The sequence below is a fragment of the Corylus avellana genome, chromosome ca6 (assembly GCF_901000735.1).
Source record: "Corylus avellana chromosome ca6, CavTom2PMs-1.0".
NCBI lineage: Eukaryota > Viridiplantae > Streptophyta > Magnoliopsida > Fagales > Betulaceae > Corylus > Corylus avellana.
In genome coordinates, this window is record NC_081546.1 from 23,290,574 (window position 1) to 23,318,451 (window position 27,878).

Here is a 27,878-nt window from a genome sequence, read left to right on the forward strand (position 1 = left end):
AAATGGAGGTTGCATTTGTTAATTTTGAAATGCAATTACAAATGTAGAAGAACAAGTTTTATGCAAAGGAGATGAAGTGCTGGTTTGCCTTAGCATGGTCGTTGCTTCTTCTTGCTGTATTAATGTTTTTATCTCGTGTCTAATAGATATTCCTTAAGGTTGATGATGCTCTGAGCATGTAGTGAATGTGTAATGAAAACTGTTGCAATGTATTTTGAGTGAAATGTGTAATGAAAACTCTTGCAATGTATTTTGTGATGTTGTGGTGTTGCCCACTATTTTGTGTAAGACTTGTAATTTACCTACATTAACTTATCTTCTTGTTAATGTATGATTATTTGGATTGATGTCAAAATGGTTCTTCATATGCGATTTCAGGGTTTGAATTGGTTTACAAGGCTTCGAATCACGATTTTAGTTGGATGGAATCAGGATTTTAGGGTTTGTCAAATGGGTTCAAAATTTCGAGATTTTAGGGTTCAAACGACGGCTTTCGTAATCGTGATTTTGAGAAAATAGGTTCAAGGGTGTTTTCGTAAGGTTCTATCTAAATGGGCAGGGGTATAATGGGTAGGGGTGGGTAGATTAACCGATTACCGACTTTAACTGAACCGATATTAACCGTAACCGATAGTTATTGGTTAAAAATTTTATACCGATAAGCTTATCGGTCGGTTACAAATTTTTTTTCGAAAAACCGATATGATCGATAAGCTATTTTAATTTTTAAATTTTTAGAATTTTATATTTATTATTGTAGTGGATCAATATAAAATAAATAAAAAAAAAAAAGAAAAAAAAAAGAGCTTGAATAAGGTATTTTAGCAAAAAATATACTCTAAAATAACTAATTTTTAATAAGCTATTTTTGGCTTTAGTCCAACAAAACGTATTTGAACCTCCAAAACAATTCATTTTTGGCCCAATTAGCAACCAGTAAAAGCCCAATAAAATGCCCACAAAAGCCCAAACCGATTTAACCGACCGGTTAACCGATTACCGATATGACCAATAATTTTCGGTTAACACTTCTTATCGGTCGGTAATCGGTTAGGATTTGGTTAACCGATAGCTTATCGGTTAACCGACCAATAAGCCCATTAATTGGTCCTAACCGACCGATACCCAGCCCTAATAACGGGTATTTCAGCAAAAATGAATCACATGCGCGGCACGTGAGAGGAGCTCCGTTGGGATTTTCTATGAAATCCTAACAGAAGAGGGTAAGTGGAACGAAATTAAAGTTCGATACACCAAAGAGAAAGATTTTAAACTTTGGGAAGGTGTTTGCAAAATGCGCGTAAATTCATTGAGTAAGTGAAGTTTCCCTTTAATATTTAAATTCTAATCCCTACTTCTATTGTGATCTATAAATATAATATATTATCCTAATGTATTTTAACCCTAAAATACCTCTACTATTAGACTCCTAACATTTTATTCCCTTTAAAATGGACCTTGTCCTCAAGGTCCTACAAATTTGAAAACATCTCAAAGTAAATTTGAAATTTAAAAATTTGAAGTCTTAATCACATCATTGGTAGCACCTTGGGATAAGACTTCTCATATGCTTCCTAGGCGGTTGTTCTGAGTGTGGATTTATATCAATGGCCATACTATTAGCCACAATTTTTTCCACATTTACATGCACGGCATCTCCAATTTTTGCCATAAATATTTTTCTTCACCTCGTATGAGTGATGGCTCGTTAGTGTAAGGCGCGGTGATTGATGGATCGCTGCTGCTATGGTTTGTAGGTCGAAGTGAGGGCACCTTTTGGAGACAAAGTCTGGGGGTGGCTGAACAGTGCTAGGCAGTATGACGACCGTTGGTGCGATTGGATGGTGGCAGAATTGGGTGGCAATGAGATTGAGTTATGGAATTGGGGCTTCAAAGTGGTGGAATGGTTGAACGACAACTTCATTTTTTTGTATCTCAAACCCCTTCTTTGAGAGAAAGTTGTCGATATTTTTCTCCATCTTTTCCATTATTTCTATCCACTTATCCATTTTCTCAATTGGTTTCTTAATAAAGCCTTTGAACATAGTTATGAGATGTCACAGGCTGCATGAGGAGCAGGAGTTGCATGAAGACTGTGATTGTGCAGTAGTTGGAGATGCCGGAGGATGATGATGTGGCAGCTGCATTCACCACGTGTAGATTAGTTTAGTTGTTAGAAGAAGCAGCCGCATGTGGCTTAGCTTCTAGTTGGTTAATTCTGTTAGTAGTTGTAATGTAGTTGAGTTGGTTGTAAGGTGGTTAGAGAAAAAACTATAAGTAGATAGTTTTCCATTGTAAAGGGTAGCTGAATTGTAGTTCATTGTTGAACAAGGAGATTGGCATTCTCGAATATGCTTAGGAGGTTGAGTAACCCTCGAAGTTACTCTTTCTTTTCTTCTCATCTTTCCATTTCTTCTCTTCAATTCTCTCATTCGTCTCTTACTTAGCTTGTATTACAGTGTTTTCCATAATAGCACTGTAATAATTGGTATCAAAGCCTTTGACCCATTTGGTTCTCAAATTTTTATGTAGTATTCATGAGAACTAGGTCCACAATGTCTAAAGAAGTATAAATTGAGGAGAGCAATAAGGAGAGAATTGATTCCATTGAAAAGAAATTGGAGCATCTGTTGACGATGTTTTCAGGTGTTGTAAAGGATAAAGCTATTGTCCATTTTGGTGGAGATGGAGAGAATACATTTCATGATCATTTTGATGCTGCTCACCAGTGGGAAAGAAATCTGAGAGAGGAATCATCAAGTGCTGTTGATAGGGTCTACACTAAGGCTTTGAGATTGGAATTTCCAACTTTCAATGGGGATGATCTAGACTTATAGTGTTATCGGGGCAGAACAATTTTTTGATTTCTATGACATTCAAGAAGGGAGAAAGTTGAAGATCACTGCATTCTACATGGAAGGTAAAGCTTTATCTTGGTTTCAAGCTATGCGTAATACAAATAATTTGTCTACTTGGAATGAGTTTGTGGTAGCTATTCAAGTTAGATTCGGTAAAGGGTCTTATGATGATCTTATGGAAGCTTTGTCTAAGCTCAAACAAAGTGAATTGTTAGAAGAATATAAAACTCAATTTGAATTGCTAGTAAATAAAGTTTTGAGGTTAAGTGATCCTCATAAGTTGAGTATGTTTTTGAGGGGTTTAAGAGATGATATTAGGGTGCTAGTGATAATGTTTAATCCTAAAACTCTAAATCATGCATATGCTTTAGCAAGAATGCAGAAAGAATGTATTGTGATTAACAACAACTATGGAAAACCTGTTTGGGGTTCTTTTACGAATCAAGGAGGGGGAAATGATAACAATTTTGGTTTCAATAAAGGGGGTAATTCTTATGGGTACATAATGAAATTTTATAATTCTCCTAAATTGTTACAAGGGGGTTTGGGGGAAATAATCAGGCTAAAGGAATTGTTAATGATGTTCCTAAAGCATTGGTGCCAGTACAGAAAATATCTCCTGCTTAGATGGATGAGAGGAGAAGGAAGGGTTTATGTTACTCTTATGATGCCAAATGGAGTAGAGGGCATGTGTGTGTTGTAGCTAAGTTGTTTCTGATTGAAGAGGTTATGGAACAGAAAGAAGTTGCTGAGATTGTTGCTGGTGACAGGGGGAGGAGGATCCAGCACAACTTTTTTTAGATGAAGAACTAGAAATTTCTCTGAATGCCATTATAGGTACTCCTAATCCGAAAACTATGAGGGTTATAGGAGTCTTAAGGAGTAGGCCTGTAAATGAGCCGAGCCGAGCCGGGTGTTAGCAAACTCGGCTTGGCTCATTTAAAAAAATATTTACTCGAGCCGATCTCGAGTTAGAGCCGAGCTAAGAACCCTTGGCTCAAGATCGATTAAAATTTGATTTCGAGCGAGCCGAGCCCTTGAATAGCTTGACTCGGCTCGCACCTCATTCTCGTTAGGTAAGAACCTCATGTAAGCTCAAGCTTGGCTAATAAGCTGGGTTGAAAATTTTATTTTTAATAAATCAACTTTACTTAAAAAATTGATTTCTTTTCACCATTTAAAATTCAAGTGGTTAAACACCCAGGGCATTTTAGTTATTTACTCACAACCCACTAGGTGGCAAAGACTTAGACGGTTGGTTTAGAAAACGTTGGGCCATTCAATTTATAGAAGTGAGATGATATAGTGTTTGCTTCTTTTTTCGATGTGGGACAAGGAAAAGCTTCACAAGTATAACATGCCCAAACTCTATCCCTCTGTCTCGTTCTTTTCTCTCTCAACTCTGGTTCTCACTTCTCTCCCTCTCGCTCAACTTCACTTCTCTCGCTCAACTTCACTTCTCTTTTCTCTCTCAACAAGTGTGTTGTGAGTGAGAAAAAAGAGCAAGTAACCATCAACCACCACAAATGCTCTCTTGGTCCCAACTGCCACTACAACATTTAGAGTTTTTTAATGGTGTTGGGACGAAGATCAGCTTGCAAATCTTGCCCTCCTCCATGATTGAGAAAAGCAAGCATTTTTTATGCTCTGGTCTAAGTTCTGCAGACATGGGAAGAAAAGAGGAAAGCCAAATTTAGCTGTCGGCAGATAAGGTTGAAGAAGGAATAAAAGAAGAAGAAAAGAAAAAGATGAAGTGTGCTAGAAGTGGGAGACGAGGAATGAAAAAGAAGAAAATAAAATGGAAGAAAGAGTGAGTGGCATGGGGGAAGGTGGGGGAAAGTGGAAAGTTTTTTTTTTTTTGTCTGTCCTTCCAGGCAAGCGAGTAGCAATGGCTGACCACCTATGACAAAAATAATCAATTAAATATAAGCCCAAAACGACATAATTTTGACTAAGAAATGGTTTAAAAAAAGTTGTTATTATATATGTATAATTATAATTTAGGGATAAATGTAAAATTGGTCAATTTGGTTGGCTTAAATTATAAATTCCATTATACAATTTGTTATTAAATAATCATATGATTTAATGATCAATAGATCATGTGATATAAGCATATAAATTCCAATGACAATACATTAATATTTCAATTGTAGTTATAAGTAACACATTGTTGAATCCAATGTTAATTACTTAATTTGATATTATACGAATGACATTATCATTGTACATGAATACTATGATTAAGTATTGATCTTATACATTATTATTATTCAATATACATGTATAATTATAACTTATAACGTATGTGGACTTATAACATACATTGGAAGTTGGAATGAAGTTTCTAGATACTTAATTATTGTATTAGTATCAATTTTTATACTTTTTTTTTGTTTTTTTTATTTTTTTATTTTTTTTATTGAAAGAGGGAAAAGGTTACAAGGGGGATCTTTTCCACTCTTGATCCGAATGGACAAGAGAATGGATGATCCTATGGGAATGCTTCCAAACACTAGGTGGAAAGCGGCCCATAAGTATCAATTTGTATACTTATGTCATATTATATATGTATAATTTGTTATTAGATAATCATATGATTTAATGATTAATTGATACTTATGACAATACATTAATACTTTAATTGTGGTTATAAACATCACATTGTGGAATCCAATGCCAATTACTTAATTTGATATTATACGAATGATATTTTCATTGTACACGAATACTATGATTAAGTATTTGAATTGTCATTGAATCATATGATTAGTATTGATCTTATACATTTGTAATATTCAATATATATATATATATATATATATATATATATATATAATTTATAACGTATATGAACTTATAACATACATTAGAAGTTGGAACGAAGTTTCTAGGTACTTAATTATTGTATTAGTATCAATTTGCATACTTATGTCATGTTATATATGTATAATTTGTTATTATATAATCATATGATTTAATGATCAATTGATATTTGATCATGTGATATAATCATATAAATTATAATGATTAATAACAATACATTAATACTTCAATTGTGGTTATAAGCAACACATTATTGAATCCAATGCCAATTACTTAATTTCATATTATATGAATCACATTGTCATTTGTATATGAATAATATGATTTAAGTATTTGAATTGTAATTGGATCCTATATAACATAAATTACTTAATTACTATTATATGGATTTAAATTTATATAACTATTTAAATTACTTAATTACTATTATATGGATTTAAATTTATATAACTATTTTTTTGTAATATATTAATATATTTTATATATATATATATATAAGATCTATTAACGAGCAAACGAGTCGAGCTAATGAGCCGGGCGAGCTGAACGAGTTCGAGTTAAACGAGTCGAACTCACGAGCCCCCGTTGAGCTTAATCGAGCGAGTCGGGTATGTTTCACTAGCCAATCGAGCGAGTTTCAATAGTAACGAGCGAGGTTGTACAGTGTCGAGTTCGAGCCAAGCTTAGCCGAGCGGGTAGCGAGCGAGCTGTCGAGTGTGTTGGCTCATTTACAGGCCTATTAAGGAGTCAGTAGGTAGTCATCCTTATAGATTTTGGAAGTACTCATAATTTTGTTGATGCTCAACTAGCTAACATATTGGGAATTGTAAGTGCAAGTGGAGATTCTATTAAGGTGAGGATTGCAAATGGCCAGGTGATCAGCAGTCCGAGAAGGAGTCAGGATCTTAAACTTATGATGCAAGGAAATTTTTTTCAAATGGACTTGTACATTCTACCCTTAGCTGGTTGTGACATTGTGTTAGGGATACAATGGTTGAGGATGCTAGGTCCCATCTTGTGGGATTTTGATCAGTTGACCATGGAGTTTCAATTTGGTAATAAGAAGTGTGTGTTACATGGGTTGTAGCAGGGTCGTCAATTGAGTTTGGAGGATGGGAAGTCATTGCAATGGCTTAAGAAGGGAAGCAAAGGTGTAATGTTACATCTTATCAATAATGGAGTGCGGGCAGAATAACAAGATCAAGAGGGGAAGAGGGTTGAAATGAATAAAAATAGTCTGTTTGATGATATCCTTGAGCAATTTGAAGATGTATTCAAGGAACCTACTGGGTTGCCTCCAGACAGAGCTCATGATCATGCCATTCATTTACATCAAGAAGTTCAGCCAGTGTGAGTGAGACCCTACAGGTATCATTTTTTTCAAAAAGAAGAATTGAGAAGATAGTTAAGCAGTTGTTGAAATCTGGAGTTATCAGAAGCAGCACCAGTCCCTTTTCGTCTCTAGTGTTGCTTGTCAAGAAGGTTGATGGAACTTGGCGAATGTGTATGGATTATAGATCCCTCAACAAAGTGACAATTAAGGACATGTTTCCTATTCCTGTGGTAGATGAGTTTTTGGATGAACTTTGGGGGTCTACAAAATTTTCTAAGCTGGACTTTATATCTGGTTGTCACTAGATTAGGGTAGTGGAAGAAGATATACCCAAAACAGCTTTTAGAACACATGAAGGGCATTATGAATTTTTGGTTATGCCTTTTGGTTTAATAAATGCTCCTTCAACTTTTCAAAGTTTGATGAACCATCTGTTCAAGCCTCATTTAAGGAAATTTATTTTAGTGTTCTTTGATGACATTTTGGCGTTTAGTAAAGATGTTGAGACACATAGAATTCATCTGCAGCTAACCTTGGATATTCTGAGGCAGAACAAGTTGTTTGCTAAGAGATCTAAATGCAGATTTGGATGTGATAAGGTGGATTATTTGGGGCACATTGTTTCACAGTAGGGTGTTAAAGCTAATCCAGGAAAGATTCAGGTCATGGCGGATTGGCCATTTCCAACTAACATCAAGGCTTTGAGGGGTTTTATGAGGTTGACAAGATATTACAGGAAATTCATTAAGGGGTATGGTTCAATTGCTGCCCCATTGACATCCATGTTAAAAAAAAAATGCATTTTCTTGGGATGAAGCTGCAAAGGGTGCTTTCATTGATCTCAAGACTGTTGTGACTCATTCTCCTGTTTTAGCATTGCCAAACTTTGCTCAACCTTTTGTCATTGAATGTGATGCAAGTGGGGGTAGGAATATGAGCAGTTTTGATGCAAGACAGTCGGCCTATTGCTTATTTGAGCAAAGCTTTGAAGGGAAGGGCTCTTCTCATGTCAACTTATGAGAAGTAATTGTTGGCTTTGGTGACTGCTATTCAGAAGTGGAGACCCTATTTGTTGGGGCAGAGTTTTGTTGTTAAAATTGACCAACAAAGCTTGAAGTTTCTACTAGAGCAGAAAGTTGGAACTCCAATTGTTAGGGTATGATTGCATAGTGGAATTTAAGAAAGGGGTGGAAAATAAGGTGGCAGATGCCTTATCTAAGAGAGATGGATGGACAGAAGAGATCTCACTTGCTCTTTTGTCAATACCTACCTCAGATTGGGTGGATAAGTTGAAAATGCATTATAAGGAGGATGTACTTATGAAGGAATTGACTACTAAGTGGCTGACTAATCAGTTGAATACCACTAAGTATGCTTATAGGGAGGGATTGCTGTTTTACAAAAATAGACTTTGCTTAGGTAATGATCCAATCATTAAGGCTCAAGTTTTGTCCTTTGTTCATGGGGATCCCATTGCAAGCCATTCTGGTTATGAAAGAACAATGCAGAGGACTAAAAGAGATTTTTTTTTTTTTGGAAGGGAATGAAGAGGGATCTTAAGCAGTTTATTAGAGAGTGTGAAGTTTGTCAGAAAATGAACATGAGAACACTTCTCCTGCTGGGTTGCTGCAACCACTTCCCATTCCACTTTAGATTTGGTCTGATATAATTATGGATTTTGTAGAAGGATTGCCTCTCCAAGGGGCATTCTGTAGTTTTGGTAGTGGTGGAACGGTTGTCCAAGTATGCTCATTTCACTTTTTTGGCTCATCCATATACTGCATCAAAGATTGCTCAAATCTTTGTAAGTAATATCATCAAGCTGCATGGTATGCCTACATCTAATGTCTCTAATCGTGATCCTACTTTTACCAGTGCATTTTGGAAGGAATTGTTTCGAATGCAGGGTACACTCAAGATGAGTACCAGTTATCATCCACAAACTGATGGACAAACCGAGATAGTGAACAAAAGTTTGGAGAACTATTTGAGGTGTTTTGCTCATGATAGGCCTAAGCAGTGGTTTTCTTGGCTACCTTGGCAGAGTACTAGTATAACACCAGTTGGCAAGGGTCCATCAAGATCACACCCTTTGAAGTGGTCTATGGCAGGCTACCTCCTAGATTGTTAACCTATGTACCAGGTACAACTCAGGTGGCAGCTATGGATGAGATTCTAAAGTCTAGAGAGGAAACTCTAGGGCTTCTACAACATAATCTTCAACATGCTTAGCAGAGAATGAGGAAGTATGCTGACTTGAGAAGATCAGAGAGGACTTTAGCCATTGGACAACAGGTGTATCTCAAATTGCAGCCTTACAGACAAGGTTCTTTGGTTACTAGGAGGGCTTTCAAATTGTCTCCTAGGTTTTATGGTTATTTCACAATGATTAGGAAAGTGGGGGAGGTAGCTTATGAATTGAGTTTGCCAAAGAGTGCACGGATACACCCTGTATTTCATGTGTCACAGCTCAAGCCCAAGATAGGGAGCAGCAATATTGCAGTCCCTACTCTACCTCCAGTGAATGAAGATGGAATCATTCAGCCTGAACCAATGGAGGTGCTGGCTCATAGGTCTAAGGCTCAAGATAATAGGGCAATCACTAAAGTTTTGATTAGATGGGAAGGCCAATCTCAGGAGGATGCAACTTGGGAGGAGTTCCATGTGTTGAAAAGGGCCTATCCACACCTTGTGAGCAAGGTGTTTTGAAACAGGGCAGTATTGTCACAGCCTCACAGGCTGCATGAGGAGCATGAGCTGCATGATGACTATAACAATGCAGTAGCTGGAGATGCTGGAGGATGATTATGTGGCAGCTGCATTCACCATGTGCATATTAGTTTAGTTGTTATAAGAAGCAGCCGCATGTGGCTTAGTTTCCAGTTGGTTAATTCTGTTAATTCTGTTAGTAGTTGTAATGCAGTTGAGTTGGTTGTAAGGTGGTTAGAGAAAGAACTATAAGTAGATAGTTTTCCATTGTAAAGGGTAGCTGGATTGCAGTTCATTCTTGAATAAGGAGATTGGCATTCTTGAATAAGTAGATTGGCATTCTTGAATATGCTAAGGAGGTTAAGTAACCCTCGAAGTTACTCTTTGGTTCAATAAAGGTTCTTCTCTTCTTCTCATCTTTCCATTTCTTCTCTTCCATTCTTTCATTCTTCTCTTACTTAGCCTGTATTGTAGTGTTTTCCATAACAGCACTGGAACATGAGACTAGAAAATTGTTGCTCAAGTCGATCAAGACGTGAATCCTCCATGGATCATTGATTGCTATAGAAAACAACCAACCTGGCTACTTTGACACCAAATGTTATGCAAATGATTTTTGCAAACATTTAATAGGATAGATTTTAGGTTCTAAGGGAACATAGACCTTAGATTCTAAGGGAACCTAGACCTTTTGGATTTTGAGGAAACCTAAAACCCTTTTCAAACTCAAGGTTTAGGATTAATTCTGCTTAATTTATTAATGAACTTGATATCTTTAAATAGACAATTACAATGCATAGTGAAAATAATAAGTAGAATAAACTACTATAATGATAATACTTATCTTTAATATTTAAATTCTAACATCTACTTCTAATGTTATCAATAAAGATAACATATTGTCCTAAGATATTTTAACCTTAAAATACCTCTATTATTAGACACCTAACATTGACGCGCCTGTGAGGGATCATGAAGGCACAAACTCCACAAGAAGTTATGGAGCCTTCGTGACCAACTACCAGAGTTCATGCCTCTGGTTTATAAAGGCTCCACAACCCACCCACCACAAATGGCATCATTGCCCTCCGCGACCATTTGTGGAGGCCACACCCCTATGAGGAGTCATAACCTACCCCTTATAAAGAAGGTCGTGAAGCTTCACAACATTTGCAATAGGGGTCGCACAACCTTTGACCCACCCTTTATGGAGGTTTAGAGGCAACTTGCAAGTGGGTTGTGGAGGCCTTAAGACCCATCTCTCATGAAAGTCGCAGCACCTCCACAACCTCCAAGACTCCACATCGTCCACTTTATGAGATGATAGCTGTCAACATTTTTTTCCTATAATTTTTTAAGAGAAATGCTATTGGTTAATAAATTTCTCATATTTGACTCAATTTTCATACAAATTTAATAGATCAACTATTAGATTTGTAGGGTCTACCACTAACTTATGTAGGGTTTACATAAGTTTACAAATTTAATAGTTCTTGTTTGTAAGATGAGATAGATCAAATATGAAAAAAAATTTGACCCCTAACATTTTTTATTTTTTAATATAAAGGTGTAATTGTAATTTAGTATACTTAATTAATCTGTTAAATATTTGACAAGTAATTCTAACATGTTAAATGGTGTGGTGTACACGTGGTCCAATTTTATAATAAGCAATAAGCGGTGATGTGACCACATATACACGTGGCAAAATAGTAGTTAATAATTTTAATAATGAAAACAAAATTTATATAATATAAACAAAACTGTTAAAAATATCAAATCTTTTATCAAGAAATGAGTATCAAGATGATTTAAAATTTATTTATAAAAAATAATTAATAAAAAAAATCTGGCCGATGAATAATATCCACATGATTTAATATTAATACTTACAAAAAAGAAGAAGCATTTTTCATAGAAAAATGACGCAATTAACACTTTTGAAAATCTTTAAATATCGTAATAATTGGTAACAAAATGGTATTTAACGGCTCGAGAAGAGGGGCGAGGTGGTTGGCCACTTCACACAACCCGTTCTCGTCAGTAGTGTAAACTTGTGTAGTTGTGTTCATCGCTCTTCTTCCTCTTTGCCCGCACCTCCCTGCGCTGTCGTTTCAATGTCAATAGAGCTCAAACTTTCCCGTGCAAATCGTATCTATCGCCCTTCTGTAAGCATCTCTCTCGCCATCACCATGTATATCTACACGTGTATATGTTCTCTAAAAGATGACCATCGGAATTTCAGGAAACTCTGGAGGGCAAAATCGTTGTAAAATCTGCTTCTTCGATTTCTCACTATGGAATTCGCCTTACTGTCAGCGGATCCGTCAGTTTGCAGGTTTGAGTGTTTGGTTGCTGAGAAAATGAAGGAAAAGATAAAACTAAAATTTTGAGATTCGTAATTTTTTTTTTCTTTCATTATTTCTCAACTGAAATGAGCCTAAGCTAATTATGTGTTTGTTTCGCTGTCTGTTTTCTTTTCAACGCTATATAGTGAAGTGCGTTTGTTTGTTTTTTCTACAACTTTTGTTCAAAGGTTCGTGGAGGATCGGCTGGAGTCATTGAGTCTTTTTATGGTGTTGTAAAGCCTATCTCCATTTTGTAAGTTAGTTTTTGCTGCTGCTTTCCTTTCCGTTGCTGAAATATAGAGTATTACACTTTTGTGGTGCCCTAGTTTTGTTATGAATTCTTTGCGTCATTGATTTTGTGGAACCATAAATTCAGATACCAAGCCATTCAGGTTTTGTGAATTGTGGTTTCTATATGGTGTAATTGCACTTTCTGCTCGTATTTGGTCTAAGTTATTGTGCTTGTGATGATCTGCAATGTAATGGTATTTAAGCTTGAAATAAATAGCAATTAAGTAATTTTATTCAACGTTGTTTGCTTCATTAAGAAAATTGGCTGGCCTGGTATGCACCATGGCCAGGCCGCCTAGATCACATGGAAACCAAGAGGACTGGTGATGGTGGTTTTTTCTTGAAGATATCTGAGCTGATTTTCAGTTCTTGAACCCCATCCTTTAGCAAGCTGGGTTTTTGGCTTCCTTAAACAGCTCATTTGTTATAACTCAGAATTTTGTACTTCAGATTTTGCAATAGAATTTCCTACAGTAATTTTCTTGATTATGCGAACTTGTCTAGTTTTAGCCTTTGTTCTGCTCAGGAACATGCCATAAGTGAAGCACGAGTGTACATGTTTTTGAGTGGATTGAGTTAATTACTGCTCGAACTGAAGGATTCTTGCAACTAAGGTTCATGGTACATTATAAAGTAAACCATTTGTAAACTGCACTTGTGGATGGCATCAACGACACGTATAAAAATGGCTAAAGAACTTTTCTGATTATCAAAAGAAACTAGACCCTTCCTAGTTGTGTTCACTAAGAAGACAATCTTCCAGGACTTTTAAATAGGGAATATAAATACAGATGCTGATTTAAACCTTTGTGTTGTTTTCGTTTGCAGAACACTTAAGACACTGGACGGACGTTTTGCCTTTTTTATATTCTTAAAATGTAGATTCAGTTTTGTTTTCATTAGAGACTCATATGTTGCAGCTTCTAAGAGCAATTTTAGTGGCAGTCACCCCTCATTGTAGTTCAAATAAACAATACAATGTGTTCTATTGTTGTTAGTAATGTTAGTAACGATTTGTTTCAAAAGCTAAAGCTTTCAAGAAATGGGACAACAATGTATATCAATCACACTAACAATACCTTTTTTTTTTTTTTTTTTTTTTTTTTTTAAATATATGTAATCAAGATTAACAATCAATCCTAAAGGCTTAAGTTGTTTGTAACTGTGAGCAATCATGTATATCAAGCTCAGTTAAAAAATAAACTTCTTTTTTTAATGTGTCAAGTTACCCCTAATTTTTGTGTCATTTGGAGATTTATGCAAATCACTTGTTTTTCTCACTTGGAAACAGGAATAAGAGCATACAGGTTAGACCTTCTGGAAAGATTGGTTCAGGTACAACTGAGGTAGTATATCTGTAGAGAGAAGAATTATATTTTAAAAATGCTTTTACTTTGAAACAATGTTATGATGCCTAATGACTCCAACTATGTTGCAAATATGACCGATGGAACGTTTATAGTCTTCTGAAATTACCTTTTTGAGCGCACAGTTTTAAGTGATTGGAAGTTGTGATTGTTGTATTCAGTGGTGTAGGGATTCAAATACTCATTTTAAGTTTTCTGATTCCACAATGGAAGTTGTCGTTCTCATGTGCTGCGCTTTTTCTACTTCTACAGATTAATCTTTATGTTTACTTAAATGGCATTTGACTACTTTTCTCTCAAATATTCTGTTAGCATAAATTTAACAAGACATTTACATTTCTTCTCCTGTCTGGATTTACAGATTCCCCTTTAATTCATGTTTTATCTTTTCCCCCCATTTTCAACTCACTAGCCATTTCTTCCCAAGTTTCTTTCAAGGATATACAGTCATGATGAACACTTTTTTCTTTTGATCTTCAGTTTTAGTTTCTTATATATTATGTGTTCAGTTAGCAGCAAGTTCCTGGCGTATCCTTTGCAATTTATAATTGTTCATGTACTGTGGCAGATACTATTTTCCATGATTCTGAGGCAGCCAGGAGAAGACAACTTAGAAAGATTTTATGAAACCTTCCATGGAGCCAATATCAGCATTCAGGTGACTATTTGCTTAGAAAAAAATCTGCTGATTTGCCTTTGTGTTCAGAGAACTATTGGTATTGGCTCTCATTTTCCTCCCTTCTAATGCCTTATTTTATTTTATTTTCCACATTTATTTGATGCTGGATATTAATAAATCCTTTGATAGTATTTAATAACTGTAGATATAATGAGAGGATACCTACATAAAGCATTATCTACAACAATGGAGTTCATAGTTGAAAGTGATAAAGGTATGATTTGATCCTATTCTTTCTTTGTATTATTTTCTAGATAATTAAATAAAGCTTCCTTTTCTTGTAATTATGCTTCAGCTGATCTTCTTGAGAGACCGGTTTCTCCTGAGATGGTTATCTTTTATATTACTCAAGATACACAGAGGCATCCTTTGCTGCATGAATTAAAATCAGGTGTCCTATCACCACCCTCTGCAATGTCTTTATTTTTTAATTTTTTAACTGAAGTTTGGCATGTTGGAATTCTTTTTTGCTTCTTATGCATGTAAAAGGCTACGTCATTTGAAACTCTAGCTGTGTTCTATAGAGATATCTTATCTAAGTCATGTCCTTTTAACTCCTTAAAGAATATATTGTCTGTTAATCCCATGATCTCACCTCTGACGAGAGATATTTTGACAAGAATCTCTCTCATCAGAGGTGGGATCATGAGTGAGATTTTGATAAGAATACCTCTGATGAGAGATATTGCTGAATAGGTGGATTCCGGGTGGCAGGAAAGATGTCCTCTCAATGTTCTTTATCAGATCCCATCACTGGTGAACTAACTGTGGAAGCATCTGCAGTTCCCATTTGCTCCATTGACATTCATCTGCTCCGCATAGAGTCAGTTCTTCTTGGGGAGAAAATTGTTACTGAAACCTCTCTGATTCAGACTACCCAGGCATGCAACATTCCATTTCTAGTTAACACATTTTAAGTTATAACCCAATTAACTTTGCATGTAATATACTATTTAATTCCTTTTCATTTATTAGATTGCAGATGGAGATGTCTGTCGCAATATGACTTTGCCCATCTATGTTATACTTCCACGTCTTTTGAGTTGTCCAACGATCTTAGCTGGGTGAGTTGCTAATTACTCATAATCAATTTTTAATCTTGTTTAATGATTTTTCTGTAAGAATATGTACTAGTAAAAGCCAACAGTATTGCACTTTTAAGCGTGGTTACTAACTCAACTCTGTTGAACTCAACGAAAACTTTATTTCACCTAATTTATCTCAAAGAGAGCATGTATTATCTTAGATTTTGTTTCTTGAAGAAATATTTTTCCTTCGTGTAACTCTCTATTCCATGCATAAATGGCAATTGAGCCCAATGTGATACAGCTCAAGACTGAGGCTTTTGGCCTTGTAAAATACGTGTGACACTAATCGAAAACCTTTCTGGTCCAGGGTCAAGTGTCCATGGTAGGTGTTTTGGCCTTATTGGTTTAATATCTTATTGTTACAATGAGTGCTATATATTAATTATTAAGATCTACTTAACTCAAGGGTTAGTGTTTAGTTGTTTTCCAGATCTTCCAACAGCATGACAATCAATGTTTGAATAAAGGCATTTGATGCAATGGTGTTGGTGATTGACTAATATGATGGAGTGACAAACTAAAGATAGTGTTAGAGTTAAATAATTTGATTATTTGAAAAATCTGGGATGAGTTGTATGCGACCCATGGTAGACTAAAGATAACTAGCCATATTTGATTTTGTCATATTTCAAATTTGAGGCTGGACTTTTAGGTGAAGAGAAAGCAGCGTGGAGATGAAAAACCTAGGGAGATATAGCTAGCTATTCGACTAGATTTGGTCTGCCTTTGCCCGGTTACAATTGGTCTTTTTGAATGTGAATTTCAAAGAGAAATGCTATATACCACATCCCATTCCACTGAGCTGATGTGGTAGTGTCCATCAGCTTTAGAATATTTTTTTTTTGTTTTGTTTAACAAGGATGGATACTAGAGCTGATGAACACCATCACATCAATCCTGTGTGATGAGAGTAAAGTATATAGTCTTACTCAATTTCAAACATTTCTAATATAAGCACGACATTTGTGATTTCCGTGCAAGTGAGCCTTTGAACTCTTATGCATCTTTAATGATACGAATTTCTTGTTAATCTTAAAATTTCACATTTGACCATGTTCATTGGTATTCTTGATAGATTTCTTTTGTTGACGATCTTTCGTTCTTATACTGCTAGAGTGATCTGTATGGACAACACAGCTGAAACTATTTGCTTGCATTAACTCCTTTTAAATTATATCTGCAGTCCATTTTCAATTGAATTCAAAGTTTCCATAGTCGTAAGCTTTCATTCGGAACTATCCAAAATACATTCAAAATCTGATCCTACAACCCCTAGTATCTGGGTAAGCATCTCTTCTGGTTATTAAAAAACATTGCATTTGTGTTGTGGATATTGTCACCAATCTGTTGTATCTAAAATTGTCTTTTCATGTATCAGATGGCATTGGAGACTTTGCCACTTGAACTAGTCCGAACAAGATAGGATGATTTGTACCGAGACAACAGTTCCATCAAGACCAAGGTGACTTGTGTATGAAGCTACCTTGTAGATTTCACACTACATTCCCTACGAATGTTTGTGCAACTATTGTTAGGAACTGTTCCTTACCCCTTTTTGTTTGTAACCATGTAAATAGAATTTTTTATTTTTATTTTTATTTATTTTTATGGTAATTCATCAATTATATATATATATATATATATATATATATATATATATAATTATTATGACATTTGAGGGAGTGGAACTATTTATTTGGAGAGGAAAAATCAAATGCCATTTTTACATGGATCAACGTTATAATCAATTGTTGATTGACACACGAGATAATTTATGTTGAAGCACATTCATATCTGGTTACTAAATCACACTTAGAAGATAATGACTCTAATTCTAAAGAAGATAAGAAAGACATTCGATTGTAATAGCTCTAAGTATGGTAGTTTAGTTTTATCTTTTCTTTCTCCAATGTATAAGTTGAAGTATTTGATTCATGGGAATTAATGATAAAATGTGGTCTAGAATAGGTCTGTCAATTCGGATATCCGATCCATTTTGTTCTCCATAAGGTTGAAAACTTCCTCCAAACCAGCAAAAACGTCTTAGCATGTCTATTGGTAAACACATTTTTAATCTTAGTCGGGATTATTCTCCATTTTTGTTGTTGACAAGATTTACACTAAAAGTTCAAAAAATACAAACAAAATAAATGAGTAAATTAGAAAAGTAAATTATAGAAAATCAACATAACTAAAAGAAAACAAACCTTATCCTTGATTGGGTAAATGAGTAAATTAGAAAAATAAATTATAGAAAATCAACATAACTAAAAGAAAACAAACCTTATCCTTGATTGGGGCCCCTAACGGACCGGAGAAGAGGAAGAAGGGAGTTGGTTTAAAATGAATAAGAAATTACTTATTTATAGACAAGTTGGAAAATCAATTTGTTGAATAATGCATGCGATCTAGAAAGTACTAGCTAATTATTAACACAAAATTTACGTGAACTACTCATGGGTGAGCAATGCATGAAGACTTGAAGTACTCATCAGTTTCTAATGCTTTTTGAATTTATATTATACAAAATGTCTGTATTATTAGAATATGATAACTTTTTTTTCTTTTAAGAAAGTGAATATTTTAGTGTTGCTCAGAGCATTAAGAGACCTAACATCGAACCTCTCATTTTGGCAGTAAGCTGTAAAAGTCAAAATTTATGCGAGGCATAATGTGAATTTTATTAGGGCCTGCCCATGTCTAAACTAATAGGCCTGTTTGGCAAAGGCCTTTGCATCGAGCCATGTCAATTTATGGTTTCCAGCCGATTGAGTTACCTATTAGTAATTGATGTGATATCAAAAGCAAGAATGCTAAAAAGTTAAATTTTTTGTGGAATAGTACCGGGCTACTAATGGCGTTTGTCAAACAGGTTCAATGTTCTCTTGGTCCAAAAGATCCACATGAAGTATTCAGCCCAGAAAGGAGGATTATTAGTTGAGGTTGTTATGTTAGCATTATGCAGACTCAAACTATTAGCACCCCTCACTAGGCCAAGCGTTGAAATAAAAGAAGGGTGTTTCAAAATATAAATATATAAAGTCTTCCTCTAAATTGAAGTTGGAGAAAATTCTTCTAACTTAATCTATTAAACTTATACGTATCCTTGTGATTCATGCTCTATTGAAAATGCCTTTGAAAATTTAAAAATGTATATAAAAATCACATACTCTATTGACAAAGGTCAATTTAATAAACTAGGTTAAAAAAATTTTCTCTACTCTAATTTGAAGAAAAACTTTGTTCTAAACACTTAATTACACTCATAATGGCGTCTGAAATCTATATAAATAGAATTTACCATGAATCCCTAGATAATAAGAAGCATCTCATCATATTATTAAATTATAGGCCATGATTCAGGTTCCAACACTAATTGGTAGCAATCAAACCAAAACCCCAACCTTATTCTGACATCCACACCACAAAAGACTACCAAGACAATCACTTCACTCAACTGAAAACTCAAACAACATTGTGTGTTTGTGCTTCTCACCAGGTTGAACAACAACAGACGGGAAGTTGGGTTGGTTTATGGCATTTGGGAATCCCTGTGTCTCTAGACATAGCCCGCCATGCTTTTCATAAACAGCATCTCCTTTACCGACAACCCCTTTCACATAATTCCCTGTATAAAACTGCATCCCGGCTGCATTGGTCCACAGGTTAAGCACCCTAGAGCTTGATGGATCCTTCACCTTTGCAGCATGTTTCAACCCTGCAGATTTCTCTTCCCCACAGTCTAGCACAAAGTTGTGGTCGTACCCTAAACCAACCTCGTGGATCGACTCGCCTACCCTCTTCTCTGTAGTGAAATCGAAGGGAGTGTCTTTAACTGGCACGATTTCGCCAGTCGGGATTGTGTTCTCATCCACGGGAGTAACATGGTTCGCCCAAATCTGAATTGTATGGTCAAGTATGTTCCCAGAGTTGTGGCCGGCTAAGTTCCAGTACGTGTGTTGAGCTAAGCTGATTGGAGTTGCCTTGTTCTCTGCCACAGCTTCCATGTCAAGCCTCATTGTTGTGCTCGAAGTAAGCATGTACGTTGCAGTCACAGAGACATCGCCCGGGTAACCTAGTGCCAAAAGCAAATAAGATAGAAGAAGAAAACAACAGAGAGAGAGAGAGAGAGAGAGAGAGAGAGAGAGAGTTATATATACCTTCCTCCCCATCACAAGAGTGATATTTAAAAGTGATCGATGGGTTCTCTCCCTTTTTATATTCGGCTACCTCCCACAACTTCTTATCAAATCCATTGTGCCCACCTAAGGAAAGGGGGAAACAAAGATGAAGAAAAAAGAGATCAATATTACTCATCCTAATGGAAATAGTGAAAATTTACTGTCGATGATTCAAGCCAAACAACCAAGGATAATCACAGATCATAAAGTACAAGTACCAACCACACCCTAAAAGGTCAATGAAAAGGTAATGCAGAAGGAGCTTTAAACATTTAACATCTCAAATGATCAGTTTTTGACAAGCACCAGCACTCGGGATGGAGATATTAAAGTTTATGTCAAGCGAACACACAGAAGAATTAAGGCTTGGGGAAACCAAAAGTTTGTTTTTTGTAGCACTTTCGACATTCAAACAACAAATTAGCAGCAATTTTGGCTACTTCCACAAGGAATTAAATAGATGACTTTCATTTTTTTTTTTTTTGATTGACATGTCCGCACAAGAGGGGGGAGGGGAATTCGAATTAGTGACTTCCGCTTCATTAAGCGTGATCTCAACCGATTGAGCTACCTCTTGGGGACAAATAAATGACTTTTCATACCATACTGCCCAGAAAAGATTGATACAAAAAGCTCAAAGGATGAAGAGTTTGACAATTGTCATACCATGGAGACTGTTTGGGGCCTTGTTGATGGGCAAAGTGTATTCAATCCCATTGAGTGTAAACCTTCCATCTTTGATTCTGTTAGCAACCCTACCCACAATGCAGCCAAAATAGGGGGCAGCACCTTTCTGATTATGAATTCATTAACAACACAAAACTATGAGAACACATCAATGCTTGTCAATTGAGAATATTAAAACAAGGACCCGGCTTACATGCTGTTATTAAAATAACAGCATGTATGCTGTAGTTTAATCAACAGTCAAGATTAAATTTTTCAAAATCTCTCTTTATTTTTTCTCTCATATTAAAAGCTTTTAAAAGTAAATCAACTTTAAGATTCAATCTTAATTGTTGATTAAACTACATCATACATGTTGTAGTTTAATCACAGCATGTAAGCCCGATCCTTAAAACAGTAAAACCAAACAAATGGTCTAACGGGTATTGCTATGGCCAAACTCACATTTTTATGTGTTAAATCATCACTTATCCTAAAAGCTTAAGAAATTCACAAATTTAATTATTTAATTAATATTCTAATACTCTCCATCACATGTGGGTTCAAACTCCCCCTTAACAAGTGAGGCTCAACATATAAAATATTTGAAATGTCGGGTGAATTGTAGAGTCTCATATGGCTCTGAATCATTAAATTAATATTCTAACATCATCATGAATGATAAATTGAACCATTGAACCAAAATTGAATGACATTGCAGAAAAAAGTGGATAGAAATCACATTATCATCAAATTGTAAGACTTTCTCAGATAAATCCCTTTCCTTCAAATATCCAATAACCACAACACCATAAAATGAACAGAACTTAAATCATCAGCATCATCATCAAATTGCAATCCTTTACAAAACAAATTCTCTTGCTTCCACCAAAATAAATAAAAATAAAAAATAAATCCAACCCTGCAGAAATCAATACACCCCAGAACCAAATTCATCATCATGAGATCACCATCAAGTGACTCAAAATCAAATGGGTTTGCAGAATTTTACCAGATATGGTTCGACAGAGTCGAATCCAAGAACAACATCAGCCAATTTCCCTTCAAGACCCAGAGAATCAAAACATCAGTAACATTCCCACAAGCCCAGGAAAAGAAAAAAATCCTTGTTTATCGTAAAAGAGACAGAGATGCAAAGCGCATATAATACCATCTTTGCCAGGCACAGACAAGGAAGTGATGGTGCAGCCGAGGTTGGTGATGAGGACACGCATGGTTCCATTGTTGAGTTCGAAGAGCTCCGGCTTCAGGTTCTGATCTGCCATTGGATTCTCTCTCATTGGAGAACTCCCAGTTTGAGAGAGTTTTGTATAATACTATACGATGATGATGAGTTATGATAGAGAGAACACGGGCGTCATGCACGCCCGTGTTTTTTATTATTTTTTAATATTAAAATAATATATTTTAATATTATAATTAAAAAATATATATATTAAAAAATAATAAAAAACACGGGCGTGCATCGCGCCATCATCGCTCATCACGCTCGTGTATCCCTACTATACGATAGGGTGAATGAAAACAGCACGCGGCATGCTCAAATTTTTTTTTTTTTGCATTAAAATATTTAAAAAAATGTTTTCCTTCACAGCGTGCTAAGCACGTCGTGTCATGGCTCTATATATCAAATGTTGGACACGTGGCACAAATGATGTCATCTTTCTCCGACTAAAGTTACGGTCCGTTTAACATTTCTAATTCTTTAAGGTTTAGAGGAATGATACAGTCCAAACTTACGTCACCTTATCTTCTGTTGGTTTTTTTGTCCCGCCACGTCAGCTTTGTTGGCCCGAGAAAAGCGGATTCACATCGCTGGATTCCCGGGTGCCTCTTCTCGCGAGCGAGAAACTGTGGCTATGCTGAGGTTTAGAAGGAGACTGCCACGTCATTTCTCGGCAACCAAACTGCAACAACATCAACAGCTGAAGCAATTGGTCTCCATCTTACTCAAATACCCATCAAGGCGCCAAGCCACCCAACAAGTCCACTCTCACTTCATCACCTCTGGGTTACTACACAACCACCACCACCACCACCACCACTCTGCCTCCTATATTCTTCTTTTCAACACTTTGCTTCGCCGCTACTCTCTCGGCCAATCCCCTTTGGAAGCTTTCCTTTTCTACAAGCACCTCAGCTGCAATCTTTCCTTTGACAGCTTCACCTACACTTTCCTTCTCCATGCGTGCTCCAACTTTGGCTCCACCCCTGCAGGACTTCAACTCCATGCTATCATCCTCAAAGTTGGTTTTCAATCCCATGTTTACGTACAAACTGCTTTGGTGTATGTGTATGCTGTTTGTGGGTCTTTATTTGAAGCTCTGCATGTGTTTTACGAAATGCCTGAGAGAAACACCGTCACCTGGAATGTGGTGATCACCGGTTTGACGAAATGGGGTCACCTCCAACTTGCTCGTTCTCTCTTTGATCAGATGCCAACTCGGACTGTTGTGTCCTGGACTGCTATCATCGATGGGTACACACGCATGAATCTGCCTGATGAAGCTTTGGCTTTGTTTAGAAGAATGATTATTGATGATGGTATAGAACCCACTGAAGTTACCCTTCTGGTCATTTTTCCGGCCATTTCAAATCTCGGGACTCTTAAAAATTGCCAATCAGTTCACGCTTATGGAGAGAAAAGAGGATTTAATGCGTCTGACATACGCATTACAAATTCTCTCATAGACTCATATGCAAAATGCGGGTGCATAAAGAGTGCATCGAGATTCTTTGAGGAGATATCTGGCCAGAGGAAAAATTTGGTGTCTTGGACATCTTTAATCTCTGGTTTTGCGATGCATGGTATGGGAAAAGAAGCTCTAGAGAGTTTTGAAAGGATGGAGGAAGTTGGTATGAAGCCAAATCGGGTGACTTTCTTGAGTGTTTTAAATGCTTGTAGTCATGGAGGCCTGGTTGATGAGGGGCTAAAATTTTTCAACAAGATGGTAAATGGGACGTGTCAAGTTGTGCCTGATATCAAGCACTATGGGTGTTTAATAGATATGTTGGGGAGGGCAGGGAGGTTAGAAGAAGCAGAGAAGATGGCATTCGAGATACCAGCTGAGATTCTAAATGTCGTGATTTGGAGGACACTTTTAGGTGCTTGCAGCTTTCATGGTAATGTTGAGATGGGTGAGCGTGTTACCAGGAAGATATTGGAGATGGAGAGAGCATATGGGGGGGATTATGTGCTCATGTCCAACATCTTTGCTGGTGTTGGAATGTTTGGAGATGCTGAGAGGTTGAGAAAATTGATGGATGAGAGGAATGTCTTCAAAGTTCCAGGCCACAGTTTGGTCTAACTGAAGGTAAAGATGGGTTGTCATGGTCTAGACAGATTGTCCTATATGTGAATGCTAGGTTGATAAGGAAACTGCTTAACGTAATGACAGATATCTCATCCTTCTAGGAGTGCTTTTGTGTTGGTTGAGACTGTCTTTCATGGGGTCCCTTCTCTTAACTTTTGCTTTTTTATTGGATAATTTTGGAATCTGCATTAAAAAAAAAAAAAAAAATGGTTATGCTGTTTATTTGAAGGATGAATAGGTTGTCGACAAGAATGCAGGAACCCAAAAGGCTTCAGTCCTGGACTTGCTGAGGATATACTCTTTTGGGGATAATCAAATTTCAATCCCAAAATCCTACTTTCTCCTCTCAAGTGAATTCTAACCCTAGTTATTTGCATGAAGGGAGGAGTTCAATCCAAGCATTAGTGGCACCTATGGATTTGGAGGATAGGAGCATTCCATTTTTAACAGCAATTGCAGCCAACAATGGAACATCTGGCTTATTTGAGGTGATTCTCATTATTCTATGAAGTTAGCTCTCACAGGATGCCGATATACTGTCCCTTGCAATTTAAAGCAAGACGTGGATAGCAATAGTTTTATGAGGACCTTGAGGGTTCACTAATCGGCCTAATTATGTTCTATAAATGGAAAGTATCCTTTTTTCAGGCAGATTGGTGGTTGAGTTTCACAGTTCATGGATGGATCTACGCTCCATTAGTAATTTGGATCATTGCCCATTATTCCCAAGATGAGGTAAAATCTACTGGGATCCATTTCCCAAGATGAGGTTGATATGGAAGAGAGAATAGATAAGGATTTTTCAGCGGTTGATCATAATGGTTCGTGTGCCCAGACAAGCCTCACATTGAAACCAAAAAGAAATATCAGTACAAAAAGATATTCAGGAGATATGTACTTTCTTCTATGCCTAAAACTTCATTGTTCAACTGCAGGCACCCCCTGTGATAGTATTCTCTTCAGCTTGTGTAGGATTGGCAGGCCAGAGATTTTCCTTATATGTTATTTTGTCTAGTCTTTGATTTTATTTGGTGATGATTTCAATACCATCAAATTGACAGATTTTTACTGTGTTTTTGTGATGTCTAATGATATAGAATTATGTTGTAGATACTAACCAAAAAATCGCCCTTTATGCATAAATACTTTATAATGTTCTCTTCAGCTAGAAACCTGTGTCATTGTTGGGCTAAATTTTGTAGCCTATTAAGTATGCAATATAATATGAAGGAGTGACTTAACTCAAAACACATGGAATTGATGTTACATTAGTCCAAGCAAATTTGTCTCGAGAGTCTTCTTTCGGTATAGGTGCCCTTAAGCTTTTCTTGGAAGTATCTGTGAAATCATTAAGACATATTTTTATTGTCCAGAAAATCACTTGGATACTTCCGAAATCAAGTTATTAGAAAAGCAATAGTCATGTTTTATATAGGATGGAGTCCACCGCAGCAAGATTTGGTTCCTCTATTCATGTGTGATGTGCCAAGACTAGGATGTCAGGGCTTTGCTAGTAATTTGAGAAGTTATGTTGAATGCTGAGCAATGGTTTCGTATGTTGTTAAGAGCTTCATCCTTAAAGGGCTGCTTAAACCTGAATTGATTCTCTTAACTGGCTAAGTACTGTTGTTCTTGACTATACCATCTTAGACAACCCTTTTCCATCTTATATACGTTTTGTAGAATGACGTACAGTTGATACCTCATGTCTATCCCTTGAAATGCGAGCTTATCATTATGCATCGAGTGTACAAAGACCTGAATTGAAGGATAACAGATTGATTGTTTTGTTTGTTTCTCAGACTCTATATGAGAATCTTGCTTCGAAGGCTTGCCCTTGGCCTATATATTTGAATTAAGGTAAACAAGGTTTCCTTGGCTATTGTCATACTTCACATAGGCAATCAAGTATGATGTTGGAGCCTAATTAGGAGGCACACTCTGTAAAGCATAATAAATGGCTAGGGACTCATGGAGTACAAAAGACAAGCTATCTAACCCCCTGCAGTAACAGAAATAAGGAGCCATCCTTTTTACATTAAAGCTGCCCAATAGATGCAAATGGAAATAGTAATTTATGCCTGGTTATTGTTTTTGGACCACAAATGAAAAAATGTCTCCAGTGTCAAATGCCAATTGCATTTACTTGGAGACAATTGTTGAGTTTTTGTGAAGACTAGGATCTCTTAAAAGTGGAATTGTTGTGATTTTAATCATCCTAGAAGCTATTATTCTGAGAGCTGTATAATCAGTGACGCTTAATTGCAGGAGTAGGGCTGTTTCTGTTGTGGTTTTTGAAGAGAACGCAATTGGGTCGAGTTCTTCAGGTGAGTTTTGGTTTTTTTGATCTGGGTCTTCCATAAATTTGCTTCACTAAGATGATCCATTTGAAAGTTTATACAAGGAAGTATAAAACTGCGATGGCCTGCATAATCATTTTTTTATTTTTTATTTTTGAAACATGCATAATCAGTTTATAGCAGCTGAATTGGAAAAATATATCATATGCTTGACTTTTATTATATCCTTCAAACTTTGTCCCCAAGAAAAGAAACATATTGTAAGTTTTGACTTCTAAATTCAGAGTCATATTAAAACAAATGTTATGGATTACGTACAAACTTGGAAATCGTCTGAACTTGCTTCCCAAGTAACAAGTGGGATGTTTCTAATATTTTTATTCTTCATAATAAATATTTTAAATTTATTTTCTTTGTTGAAAAAATAAAAAAATAAATATTGCCCGGTCCTATATAAAATGATGAAGTTATTGAACATTTAGATCAATCTTTCATCGCAGACTCAGAATCTCATTGCCCCTCTTTCATTGTTGCAGCAGGTAAGATAAGATCTATATATTTTGCTGCAATAGACACTGCCGCCGCAATAGAAACTATTGTAGCAATGGTGTCACTAACACCGCAAAAGCGGCTCGCCGCCAGTGTGCTTAAATGTGGTAAAAGAAAAGTGTGGCTCGATCCCAACGAGACCAACGATATTTCCATGGCCAATTCAAGTATGTATACTTTTTGCTTACCACTTCTTAGTTGATTAGCTATATTTTATCGGATGACATAACTGAGATGACATGACAATGAAAATTCAATCCTTATTTTTAATTTTTTTTTTTTTTAAATGCCAGTCGTATACCAATTTACTAATTAATAGACTGTTATACGATTATCATACAACTGAGATAACGTGATCATAAAAATCAACTTTTGAATCAACAGGAGCTTATAAAACTGCGAAATTGTCACGTCATTCTATTGTATGATAGACGTATATTAATATAGTAAATAGCATTTATCTTTGTTTTCATTGCTCAGGAAACAACCCTTATTATGTGCTTTGCAGGGATGGCCATAAGAAAGCTTGTAGAGGGTGGTTTCATAGTGAAGAAACCAAAGAAAATCCATTCACGTTCACGGTGGCGGGAAGCACAAAAAGCAGAAAGAAAAGGTAGGCACTCAGGAGGAGATGGGAAGCGGAAGGGGACAAAAGAGGCAAGGCTGCCGTCAAAGACGCTGTGGATGAGGAGGATGAGAGTGTTGCGGCGGCTGCTTCGAAAGTATCGTGAGTTGAAGAAGATTGATCGGCACATGTACCATGAGATGTACATGAGGGTGAAGGGAAATGTTTTCAAGAATAAACGCCTGATTATGGAGAACATTCACAAGCTCAGGGCTGAAAAGGCTAGAGACAAACCACTTCACTTCTCTATCAAATATTTGAGGCCATGAAAGCCAAGAGGAAAGACTAATGGGCCAAGTGATGAATTTATTATATTGATTAACTTTAGTGTTCATTGAGGAAAGTTTTGCAAATGAGTAATGTTATTTAGTAGACTGTTATACGACTGTCATACAATTGGAATAACGTGTTAGTGAAAATCAATTTTTTTTTTTTTAACAGATGTTGATCAAATGGCTGATTTTCACTATCACATCATCTAGTTGTACCATAGTCGTATATTAGCCTACTAAATAGCATTAATCTTTACAAATATACGTGAGTATTTTACTTTTTCTTTTTGCATGATTATGTATTTTACAATTATGTGATGTTACTGATTCAAAAGAGTTTTGTATGTTGCTACTTGTTCAATTGATTTACTTCAATTTTTTTTTTTTTTGACATGTCCACACAAGAGGGGAAGAGAAATTTGAACTAATGGTATCCACTTCATGATTAAGC

General features: G+C 36.1%; 4 protein-coding genes across 9 annotated transcripts; 3 read left to right on the forward strand and 1 right to left on the reverse strand.

Moving 5' to 3' along the window:
* Positions 1–11,737: 11,737 nt before the first annotated feature.
* On the forward strand, positions 11,738–17,094 carry LOC132185882 (uncharacterized). Of its 3 annotated transcripts, none has more exons than XM_059599685.1 (11): positions 11,738–11,894; positions 11,972–12,064; positions 12,263–12,327; positions 13,657–13,711; positions 14,301–14,448; positions 14,557–14,625; positions 14,707–14,802; positions 15,108–15,292; positions 15,387–15,475; positions 16,683–16,782; positions 16,878–17,094. In XM_059599685.1, the coding sequence occupies exons 1-11, from the start codon at positions 11,844–11,846 to the stop codon at positions 16,920–16,922; spliced, it is 996 nt and encodes a 331-aa protein (XP_059455668.1). In that variant the 5' UTR covers positions 11,738–11,843; the 3' UTR covers positions 16,923–17,094. The 3 variants fall into 3 exon arrangements, with proteins under 3 accessions (XP_059455668.1, XP_059455669.1, XP_059455667.1); XM_059599686.1 differs by having other exon boundaries at positions 14,301–14,390; positions 14,541–14,625; XM_059599684.1 differs by lacking the exons at positions 11,738–11,894; positions 11,972–12,064; positions 12,263–12,327 and having other exon boundaries at positions 12,351–13,700.
* A 1,720-nt stretch (positions 17,095–18,814) lies between these two features.
* LOC132184155 (uncharacterized) lies at positions 18,815–21,675 on the reverse strand. Its single transcript, XM_059597668.1, has 5 exons — positions 21,518–21,675; positions 21,359–21,408; positions 20,347–20,473; positions 19,660–19,764; positions 18,815–19,574 (listed from the first exon to the last, which is right to left on the reverse strand). The coding sequence occupies exons 1-5, from the start codon at positions 21,645–21,647 to the stop codon at positions 18,949–18,951; spliced, it is 1,038 nt and encodes a 345-aa protein (XP_059453651.1). The 5' UTR covers positions 21,648–21,675; the 3' UTR covers positions 18,815–18,948.
* A 451-nt stretch (positions 21,676–22,126) lies between these two features.
* On the forward strand, positions 22,127–24,752 carry LOC132184387 (pentatricopeptide repeat-containing protein At1g09220, mitochondrial-like). Of its 2 annotated transcripts, none has more exons than XR_009440557.1 (2): positions 22,127–24,169; positions 24,330–24,752. XR_009440557.1 is itself a non-coding variant. In XM_059598009.1 (2 exons), the coding sequence occupies exon 1, from the start codon at positions 22,227–22,229 to the stop codon at positions 23,673–23,675; it is 1,449 nt and encodes a 482-aa protein (XP_059453992.1). In that variant the 5' UTR covers positions 22,127–22,226; the 3' UTR covers positions 23,676–23,681; positions 24,063–24,752. The 2 variants fall into 2 exon arrangements, 1 of the variants encoding a protein (XP_059453992.1); XM_059598009.1 differs by having other exon boundaries at positions 22,127–23,681; positions 24,063–24,752.
* Positions 23,855–27,756, forward strand: LOC132184388 (large ribosomal subunit protein eL19y-like). Of its 3 annotated transcripts, none has more exons than XM_059598011.1 (4): positions 25,525–25,541; positions 25,950–26,008; positions 26,518–26,697; positions 27,039–27,756. In XM_059598011.1, exons 3-4 carry the CDS (start codon positions 26,586–26,588, stop codon positions 27,422–27,424), a joined length of 498 nt encoding a protein of 165 aa, XP_059453994.1. In that variant the 5' UTR covers positions 25,525–25,541; positions 25,950–26,008; positions 26,518–26,585; the 3' UTR covers positions 27,425–27,756. The 3 variants fall into 3 exon arrangements, with proteins under 3 accessions (XP_059453993.1, XP_059453994.1, XP_059453995.1); XM_059598012.1 differs by having other exon boundaries at positions 25,526–25,541; positions 26,521–26,697; XM_059598010.1 differs by having other exon boundaries at positions 23,855–26,008.
* Positions 27,757–27,878: the final 122 nt, after the last annotated feature.